Source organism: Cucurbita maxima, unplaced genomic scaffold (assembly GCF_002738345.1).
Source record: "Cucurbita maxima cultivar Rimu unplaced genomic scaffold, Cmax_1.0 Cma_Scf00031, whole genome shotgun sequence".
Lineage (NCBI taxonomy): Eukaryota > Viridiplantae > Streptophyta > Magnoliopsida > Cucurbitales > Cucurbitaceae > Cucurbita > Cucurbita maxima.
The window spans coordinates 967,819-977,318 of NW_019272047.1; the positions used below are offsets into that span (position 1 = coordinate 967,819).

The 9,500-nt window shown below is 37.6% G+C and overlaps 4 protein-coding genes across 5 annotated transcripts in view; 2 read left to right on the forward strand and 2 right to left on the reverse strand.

Moving 5' to 3' along the window:
• The window catches only part of LOC111466382 (protein DETOXIFICATION 29-like), a 5,875-nt gene extending 4,553 nt beyond the window's left edge, over nucleotides 1-1,322 (forward strand). The window contains exons 7-9 of the mRNA XM_023111004.1: nucleotides 78-196; nucleotides 1,076-1,162; nucleotides 1,235-1,322. Of these exons, the coding sequence (XP_022966772.1) occupies nucleotides 78-196; nucleotides 1,076-1,162; nucleotides 1,235-1,288 (260 nt within the window). The 3' untranslated portion in view covers nucleotides 1,289-1,322. The remainder of the gene's footprint in view (nucleotides 1-77; nucleotides 197-1,075; nucleotides 1,163-1,234) is intronic.
• A 1,141-nt stretch (nucleotides 1,323-2,463) lies between these two features.
• On the reverse strand, nucleotides 2,464-3,131 carry LOC111466527 (60S ribosomal protein L27a-3). Its single transcript, XM_023111214.1, has one exon. The coding sequence runs from the start codon at nucleotides 3,045-3,047 to the stop codon at nucleotides 2,607-2,609; it is 441 nt and encodes a 146-aa protein (XP_022966982.1). The 5' UTR covers nucleotides 3,048-3,131; the 3' UTR covers nucleotides 2,464-2,606.
• Nucleotides 3,132-3,785: 654 nt separating this feature from the next.
• LOC111466392 lies at nucleotides 3,786-6,728 on the reverse strand. The gene is made up of 4 exons (XM_023111024.1): nucleotides 6,191-6,728; nucleotides 5,821-5,973; nucleotides 5,517-5,722; nucleotides 3,786-4,132 (listed from the first exon to the last, which is right to left on the reverse strand). The coding sequence occupies exons 1-4, from the start codon at nucleotides 6,653-6,655 to the stop codon at nucleotides 3,925-3,927; spliced, it is 1,032 nt and encodes a 343-aa protein (XP_022966792.1). The 5' UTR covers nucleotides 6,656-6,728; the 3' UTR covers nucleotides 3,786-3,924.
• Nucleotides 6,729-6,971: 243 nt separating this feature from the next.
• Nucleotides 6,972-9,500, forward strand: part of LOC111466389 (ABC transporter B family member 26, chloroplastic) — a 10,824-nt gene continuing 8,295 nt past the window's right edge. The window contains exons 1-6 of one of the 2 annotated variants that reach the window (XM_023111020.1): nucleotides 6,972-7,585; nucleotides 7,916-8,043; nucleotides 8,285-8,327; nucleotides 8,647-8,691; nucleotides 8,821-8,943; nucleotides 9,021-9,124. In XM_023111020.1, the coding sequence (XP_022966788.1) occupies nucleotides 7,133-7,585; nucleotides 7,916-8,043; nucleotides 8,285-8,327; nucleotides 8,647-8,691; nucleotides 8,821-8,943; nucleotides 9,021-9,124 (896 nt within the window). In that variant the 5' untranslated portion in view covers nucleotides 6,972-7,132. Of the gene's footprint in view, nucleotides 7,586-7,915; nucleotides 8,055-8,284; nucleotides 8,328-8,646; nucleotides 8,692-8,820; nucleotides 8,944-9,020; nucleotides 9,125-9,500 lie in introns of those variants that run through there. The other variant, XM_023111021.1, reaches the window with a different exon arrangement.

Here is a 9,500-nt window from a genome sequence, read left to right on the forward strand (position 1 = left end):
ATTTTTTTTTTTTTTTTTTTTTTTTTTTTTAAAGTTCTTGTGATTGAGCCGCTGAAAATGAATATAAAACGGTGCAGGAGTGGCGGTTGGAGCGGGATGGCAGGCTCTTGTGGCTTATGTCAACATTGGTTCTTACTATGTGTTTGGACTTCCTTTGGGTCTGCTGATGGGTTTCGTGCTCAATTGGGGTGTTTTGGTAAGTCCTCCTAGTTTTTTACTTCCATTTTCAGTTCATGCACCCACATAAAAATGCCCCTTTTTTTTGCTTTTAAAAATCCCGTCTTGGGCACGCACGGTGTCACAATTGCACTCTTGTGGTGGCAAAATAGTGATTGTGTGTCACTTGTTCTAACCTAGCAAACAAGTTAGCCATGTGAATTTCGCACTTCGCAGACAATATTGACGTTTGCTTGAGTCTCGAGTGTTTGTTTTGAGAGAGATGTTTTAGAAAATGTGAGTAAGAAAATAGGTTGAAACAATTTTAAAGAAAGTAATGTTATAAGTTAAAACCAAGTAGACAACAACGGTTTTGATAGTATATAATCCGGGTAGAAATAATTGACAACTAGTCATCTCTTCCTATAGTACATTTTGAAACATTTTAGGCTTAGCGGGTGTAGATATGATTTTAGAGATGGCTCATACACCTATGTATTGATGACTCATAAAACACAACAATAATAGTAAAAACCTATTTAACATGAAATCAAGTAAACGAGGATTTGGAATAGACATGTGGCCATGAACAACACGTCCTAGACAAGTATAATTGAGACATACAACATATTGTCCCAGACAACACCCTTAAACAAACATGATCGTGACACACAACTCGACTGACCTAGCACCTGTATGAGATAGGTTTTGAGCATAAATTTGAGGTTCAAAAGCGTAAGATAAAGTGTTGGATCAGGAAGCACCATCAAAAGTCTAATATATGGATGCTATTAATGGTAAAAAGAGTGTCTTTTTGATGGGTCAAGGCTTCTCGTTAGCATTAAAGTTTTTCACGTAAATGATAAGATGCCATAAAATCGTGATCGTTTTTGCTGAACTAATGATGTGTTCACTACAGGGAATATGGTATGGAATGATTAGCGGGATCATAATACAAACGAGCATTTTGATGATCATAGTTTACCGAACCAACTGGAACAAAGAGGTGAGTTTTGATTTTGGTTTGGTTTGATTGGATTTAGATGATATACTAAAACTGGAATGATGAAAAATGCAGGCTTCTGTGGCTGAGAATAGAATAAGGAAATGGGGAGGACACTCTGTTTCCTGATACAGCAAGTTTAAAAGGACATGCATGGAACACCGAAGAAGCCAAGTAAACCTGCCCAAACATTCATATCCAAAAGATATTTTTCTATATTTTTTTTATAAGAAAATCTACCAAAACAATGTAATTTTTATATTTTAATTTTAATTTAGGAATTAAATTTTCATTTTATTCCAATTTCGAACGGAAGTAAACACTGTGGAGTAATTTTAATTTAAGATTTTGAAAATTAAAGCCAGGTTTTCATCATTAGGGGTCATTTGGTTGAAATTTTTTAGCCACCAATATTAAAAATTATTCTCAAATGAAGGGTTTTAATATAATTATACAAAAATTTTGAAAATCAAATTGAATAATTAATTATACATATGATGATGATAATAATTAATTGTAAAATAGTAAAAAAAAGAAAGAAAAAAGATTAAATGTAAAATAAAAGTAAAAAAATGAAAAATGAAAAAGTAGAACTCTAATAAAAAAAATATATAACTAAATATAAATATTTTTCTCTAAAATAAATTCTCAACCTATTTAATATATTTTAAACCAAAATTAAAAGCTTTTAACATGTATAATTCAATTACAAATCTGATAGAAAAATTAATTAATAAAAAACTAAGCTTTTCTAATTAAAAGATTTACATGAACCATGTATTCTCTCTCTGATTCTCTCTTGCTAACTGTTTCTTTTAACTGGAATTTTCACTAGTTCTTCAATGATTGCTCAAGTGATCCCTCTTTCTTTACTATCTATCTCAAATAAAAAGCTCAAAATTCCGAAACCAGACTAGGAGAAAGATGGGAGAAGCATTTATAGAAAGATTAATTATGAACTTCTAACTATTAAACTTATAAGATTTGAAACTAATGAAAGCAAATAAACAGGCAGCAGCATAAAATTACACTAAACAAAATGCATTTTCCACAAGTATATTCAACTCTTTCTCATATGGGTATTAATAATTATAAGCTTCTAGACATCCTCAGCAAGCAATAAGAACATCAACATATGGTTAAAAAAAAAACATAACTAAATCCATCAAATTCACAGTAAAAGAAACGTCCATTTATCATCATCAATATCTGATCGACCAGTGGTAATAAGCATTCTTATTGCACAATGTTGAATAGTTCAGTAAACCTAAGGATCAAGCAGTAAAAGAGATATAGAAAACAACTTAAACATCGTATCAAGTGAGAGAATATGATTCGATAAAAGCTTAAATTATATAAAAAAAAAAGATCTTCAATAAGTTCAAACAGGCAACATTCAAATGCACCAAGAGCAAAAATCCCTATTATAACGAAAAGTAACTCAAACCTAGGCTGTAAGAACCACCGCGCCACCAGCCTCCTTGATCTTCTTCTCAGCGATCTTGGACACGAGCTTGGCCTTCACCACAATAGGCTGATTCTCCGGCAAGACACCCTTGCCTAAAACCTTGAAATAACCGAACTGCGTAACATCGACCAATGGAACATTGTCTTTGGAAGCCTTATCCTTCACTTCTTGAGGGATCAAGGACCAGATCTTGTCAACATTGACAATCGGGCAATAGAACTTGTTGCGAAGCTTGTGGAAGTAACGCATACCGACCTTACCGAAATAACCGGGATGATACTTGTCGAAGAGAATCCGATGGTGGTGCATACCTCCGGCGTTACCCCGACCACCTGGATGCTTTCGGTGTTTACCAATCCGACCATGACCGGCGCTGACGTGACCTCTCTTCTTCCTGTTCTTCTTGAAACGAGTCGTCATGGCGGATCTCTATCTCTCTCTCACACACACTCTCTCTAGGGTTTCGGCGGCTCGGAGGAGATGGAATGACGATAGGGTTTGGAGGATTATATCTAAGGAGAAGAGAGTAATCTTTTGGATTGGACTTGGGCCTCGAGATATCAGTAAGAAGTAATGGGTTTTGGAACGCCTTCGTTGGTCTTAGGCCCAATATGTTTAGGAAAGCCCACTTTTTCCACCCAAGCCCAAACATGTGTATGTGTGTGCGTGTTTTTTATTTTTATTTTTATTTTTAAATTTATTTATTTAAATTAACATGAAGCTTAGTTTACAAACATATTTTTTGTCCTTATGGTTGTTTATAAATCTAGACTCAATAAGTAAATAAGTAAATAAATAAAAAAAATGCCTTGTTTTGTATGTTGTCTCCCGGTCTAAAGACCGATTTAAAATTAGGTTAGTGACCCGAGCAAACCGAATAAAATTTACGACCTAACGTTGAATTATTTTTTTAAAAATTATTTACCGAGAATCCATCGTACATGTTATATTTATATCTAAAATTTCATAAAACTCAAATATTACCATGTATCATTCTCCCTCTTTAAAGTCGACCAATAAATGTTGACTACCCTAATTGCAGCACCTATCTCGAACAAATTCCAATATTCGACCCTTCCTTTGTCAAGAACTTGTATGCAACAGGCGAACTCAAGATAAGAAAAAGAGCTATAAGACAAAATGAAAATACTTTTTGATTAGCACAATACAAATTCGTTTATAATTGTTTAAGAACATATATTGTAGGAAGAGATCGTCAAAATATAACCAAACCCACCGTGACATTCGAATGAGAATAATCAAGCCTTACCTATAATATTTACATTTTGAGGAGTGGTCACTTTTGAAGTAGAAGCGCGGCACCAACCAAGCCCAGCCACAAGGTCAGCCCCACCCAGAAGGCTTGGGTTTTTCCCAACCCAATTGGCGGTCGCCAAACGAGGAAGTCCCCCAAATAATCTCTAGACGACGACACCTGATTCGTGGTCGACCAGCTTCCTTTCTGGTCTTTGTCTTTGTTCTTGTCGCTCCACGTTGCTGCGTAGCTGCATCATTCACGACTCTTGTTAGAACCAGAAGCCCGCGACAGCCATGGTATTGAACAGGGACCATTAAAATTTAGGCATGTTCAACATTTCTCTATTCAGAAAGCAAGTACAATACGTCATGTTTGCAGAACGTGATGAACAAAGACTAGTCTTGGGCTAACATTTTACGTATAGAATAGGAATTTCTTGAAATGGTTAGAACAATGATGCATACAGAAAACGAAAGGACCAAAATACTTTTTTAGTTGTTTTGGTGTTCATACAAGTTATTGACATTCAAAATCTTGTTGTATTTGCAATTTGGGTATATGAATGGACAAATAATTGAACTATTGGAGGATCAAGAAGGGTCTAATCATTTCATTTGACTGAACATGTTACACGTTTCATCAAAACTCTTAATGGAACATTGGAGTAACTCAATGTGAAGTTTATGGAAGAAAAAAGATTATATTACAGGAGAAAAATGTTAAGAGTTAGAAACGTTCAAGGGTATCTTAAGATGTTAACTAAATGAAAAACAGGCTACCAAACTGAAGCTAGAAACTTCGGACTGACAGACTAACAGACATGGTTTTTTATTTTCCTTTCTCCTTTCTCACAATTGCACGGGGAGATCTCATATCGATCGAAGAGAGGAACAAGTACTAGCGAGGATGCTGGGTCCTGATGGAGAATGGATTGTGAGATCCCCACATCGATTGGAGAAGAGAACGAGGGCCAGCATCCCCACATTGATTGGAGAAGGGAACGAGGGCCAGCGAGGATGCTGGCCCCGAATGAGGTGGATTGTGAGATCCCACATCGATTGGAGAGGGAAACGACTATCAACGAGGATGCTGGGCCTCGAAGGGGGGTGGATTGTGAGATTCCACGTCGATCGGAGAGGGGAACGAATGCCAACGAGGATGTTGGGCCCCGAAGGGGGTGGATTGTGTGATCACATATTAGTTGGAGAGGGGAACAAAACATTCTTTATAAGGGTGTGGAAACCTCTTCCTAGCATATACTTTTAAAAACCTTAAAGGAAATCCCGAAAGAGAAAGCCTGAAAAATACAATATATGCTACGAGTGGACTTGAGTAGTTACCTGCATTCTCTTACAAAGAAGGCTTTTAGATGACATTAACGAAGTTTCTCTATCAAGAAGTCAGAAAATGATGGGGAAATCCAAAGTGAAACTGCAGGCAGACATCTTGGTAGCCCAAATGCTTAATCAAAGCTAAAGGATGCGAAGATAACAAACATTATGCAAAAAGGTAAATTCTAAGTCATGCTAAAGCAGAAATTATGGAACAATGAGGCTCCAAGGAATTTGAAACGAGGCCAAACAATGATCCGAAAATATTTGTTGAACACAAAAGAGAGATCAGTTGATCACCTGTCGTACTCAGAACCGATTAGAGGTATTGTTACCATTTCCTCCTGTGATATCTTGATTTTTGGTGCTTGTAAGATATATCGAAGATCCGCCGCCTGTCGCCTGATGCTGACACTGGGGTGCGTCTTCTCTAATTGCCGGTACAAAGCAATGCAATCTCCATGGCGGTTATTTGCTTCATAAGCCATAGCTAGCCATATTTGGATCTGAAAACCAGAGGGAAAATTTGTGTTTCACGCAATAATGAGGTTCATAGCTCTAAATAGAAGCTTAAATTGAAACTCCATTGGAGCAGTAAACTGACCTCACCACCGAATAAAGTAGATCCGGGAATTATTGTAAGCGCGCCTTCTAAGAACTCGATGGCTCGCCTGTACATGCCTCTGCCGTACGCCTTCTGACCTAAATCAAACATCAACTGAGCCGTTTCTCTTCGTTCCGCCTGTTCCTTAGCCACCTATTCAGCCGTAATCAGAAAGGAAAAAGCACCTAATCGCCATCAATTTTTGCATCTTACAGAAACACGAATGTTCATCAAGCAAACGATATAGATTTTCAGCACAGGAAGGCAGAGAGAATGGTTGGATAAAGAGCGCAATGAAATGGAAGAACAGTAAATTAACGGATAATCAACAACCGATTGAAACTGCGAATGAAATAATCAGATAACTGACCTTTTCAAGCTCCTTTCTCACTCTCATCCTCTTCTCTTCCTCGGTTTCCTCTCCGTCCTCGCTCCCTTCTTCCTCAATTTTACTCTGTAATTCTTCCGCCTTCTTCTCCAATTCCTTCCTCTCCTCTATCTCCTTCACTCTCTTCCGCATTTCTTTCTCCCAATCGAACTTCTCCTCTTCATCGAATCCATTACCGTCCCAGTTTTCCTCTTCATCGCTCTCGAACTCAACGCCACCGTTCTTCTTCGAATTCGATTTTCCACGAGCCACGATTCTTCGGCTCCTTGACTCACCATCTGATTCGAAACTTTTACCGTCAATCGCTGCATAATACGCGTTAAGGTCTCTCTTGTGTAAGCTCAAAACAACGTCAAGCGCCAATGGACGAGCCTTTCGATCTGCCAATACAATCCGAGGCGACGTTACATCCAGCAACAAAGCCCAATTTCCAAGAACCACCGCCATAATCGAAGAAGAAGCACGCTGTGAAGAGGAACAAGAACAACGTCAACAACTGAGATATCGGATTCCTACAAACGGTTCAGGGCAAGATATTTTTCCATGGCTGACGAGTCCCAAAAGACCTAAATACCACCCACAGTCCACAAAGATATTTGAATTTCAGGAGGGTATTTTCGTCTTTCACTACAAATTTGGCGCCACGCGGAAGTCTCAATATCCCAGCAATACAAGATGGAGAAAGATTGATCATTGTAGACGACACGTCGTCTCTTGAATATCGTTATTATTATTGTTATTTATTTATTTATTTATTAATGTAAAAATTGTTCCGTCGACAAGGATTCTATAGGCGCGGCGAGGAGTGAGCATTTTGGTCTTTGTACTGTTACAGTGCAGCGGCCATTTCTAGTCGTCCATGATTCTTCAGATAACAAATCTGAGCTCCTAATTGATTTAATCCAAAGCCATTGATTTCCATTCATGTCGACCTTCATTTGCAATCTACAAGTTCCTCGGCCCCATCTTTCGCTTTATCGCAAGCAACATGCAGCTAGAATTCGTTCGCGAGGATTTCCTTTCATCAACAGTAAGATTCTTCGCTCGAACAATTTCTCAATCAATTGTCGGTTCCTGTTACCTCCTCCGAAGTCGGCGATTAACGGATATGGAATCTCTGTCCCGAGTTCTTCGGAGGAGCGAGAAGCAGGCCATGACGAAGTTGAATTTGATATTTTACATAAGCTTCGGGGATTGATTGGCCATGTACGTTCGATTTTGCCTGGTGGAAGTTGGTGGAGCTTATCCGATGAAGATGAAGTTAGAATTTCGGTTGAGCCAGTGACTGTGACGCGGGCTCTTGGCAAGATGTGGGACTTGGTCGCTAGAGACCGTTGGATAATCTTTACTGCATTTTCTGTGTTGGTTATTGCGGCGGTCTCTCTCTCTCTCTCTCTCTCTCTCTCTCTTTCTTTGTCTCTCTATTTTAGCTTTTAATGTTGTGTTTCATGGCATTTGTCTAGAATCTGAGTTTTAGCATCTGATTATGAGTTCTGAAAAATTTAAGCGAGTATAATTATTTATGTGGAAGGAACTCTAATGGAATTTGATTCTTGTATCACCATATTTTTTTCTGCATTGAATCGACATTTACTTTAGAAATTTTGGTTAAGTCGCTTGATCTTGGTTGACATCCCGTTATGTTCATCATTTCAATTTCAAGCTGCATTTGTAATGTTTTCTGACTCTTGAACATTTATCTATCAGCTTTCGGAGATCTCCATACCACACTTCTTAACAGCGACAATTTTTTCTGCTGAGAGCGGAAAAATCTCAGTATTTCGCAGGAATGTGCAAGTCTTGATGCTCCTATGTATCACGTCAGGAATATGCAGGTCAAAATCTTGTATGGCCAAAGATCCCTTCTCTAGCATTGATGCTAACTCTATGCTAATGATTTTGAAACTAAACTTGTTAAATGTGTAGTTTTATTCACATCATTTGCCTTTACCAGATTAAAATTTCCATATTAAGCTACGAGTTTTCCTCCATTTGTTGCAAAGTGACAGTTTTTATGGAATACTGCAACAGAAATGCTGATGAATTGACCTGATTATTTGTTCTTTTGAACTTCAGTGGTGTTCGGGGTTACTGTTTTGGAGTTGCGAACATGATCCTGGTGAGTTGCATCTCATATTTTTTCAGAGAAAAAAGCCATGTTTAAGCCTGTTAGTGTCTCTACTGCATAGAACATAGCTGAATGAATGAGGGTTCATTTTATGTTATCCCAATATCTTATTATACCTTCTGAGGATTTCGTACACGGGCTGACATGCTATAAAACAGACCTCATGATATGTGAATTACTTTTTATTTGCTTTTGAACCAAAGTGAACAGTCAGATGCTTTTCGGGTAAAATGCTAATATTTTCTTTAGCTCTTTTCGACATGATATGGTGTGACTGTCAAAATGACTGGAGGTCTCTCATAATCTGCAGGTCAAGAGAACAAGAGAAACACTTTATTCTGCTCTTCTTCTACAGGTTCGGAATAATTAAGAAGCCAACTTCTATAACTTTCTTTTCCAACTGGCGCAATTCATCAAGTTGCTTCAAATCTCTCTCTCTCTCTCTCTCTCAAGATAATTTATTTGGGAATCCTTATGCTTGTAGGATATATCATTTTTTGACAGTGAAACTGTCGGTGATCTTACAAGTAGGCTTGGAGCTGATTGTCAGCAAGTGTCGAGAGTCATTGGAAATGATCTTAATCTGATACTACGCAACATTCTCCAGGTTTTCTTTTGTGAACCAATAACTGATCCCTTGCAAGGCTACAAATTCTTATTCTGACACTTCCCACTTTTTCCTAGGGGGGTGGTGCTTTGATCTATTTGCTTATTTTGTCGAAGCCTCTAGGTTTATGCACACTGATCATATGCTCCACTTTAGGAGCAATTATGCTAGTGTATGGCCAGTAAGTGTTCAGACACCTTAACATTTTTTCCTTCCAATCTTGTAATTGACAGTATGTTAAAAAAATTTGTGTCCCTCAAAGAATTCCTTTTTTTCTAAGTTGTAAGCATGGGAAGGGGAAAACAGACAATGTTTTACAGAAAAATTTGAAGGGACTTAACTGAGTCGATTAATTTTACTCATAGTTGGACTGTTCTTTCAAGCAATATCATACAACTTGGAGTTTGGCTTGCTTCATGATCTTATTTCTGCATCCTTTTTAGTCTCGAGAACCTGTTAACTAGTGAAATAACCAAAGAAGTGCCATTTTATTCCAGTAGACAGTCTTTTTTTTTTTTTTTTTTTTTTTTTTTTTTTTTTTTTTTTTTTTTTTTTTT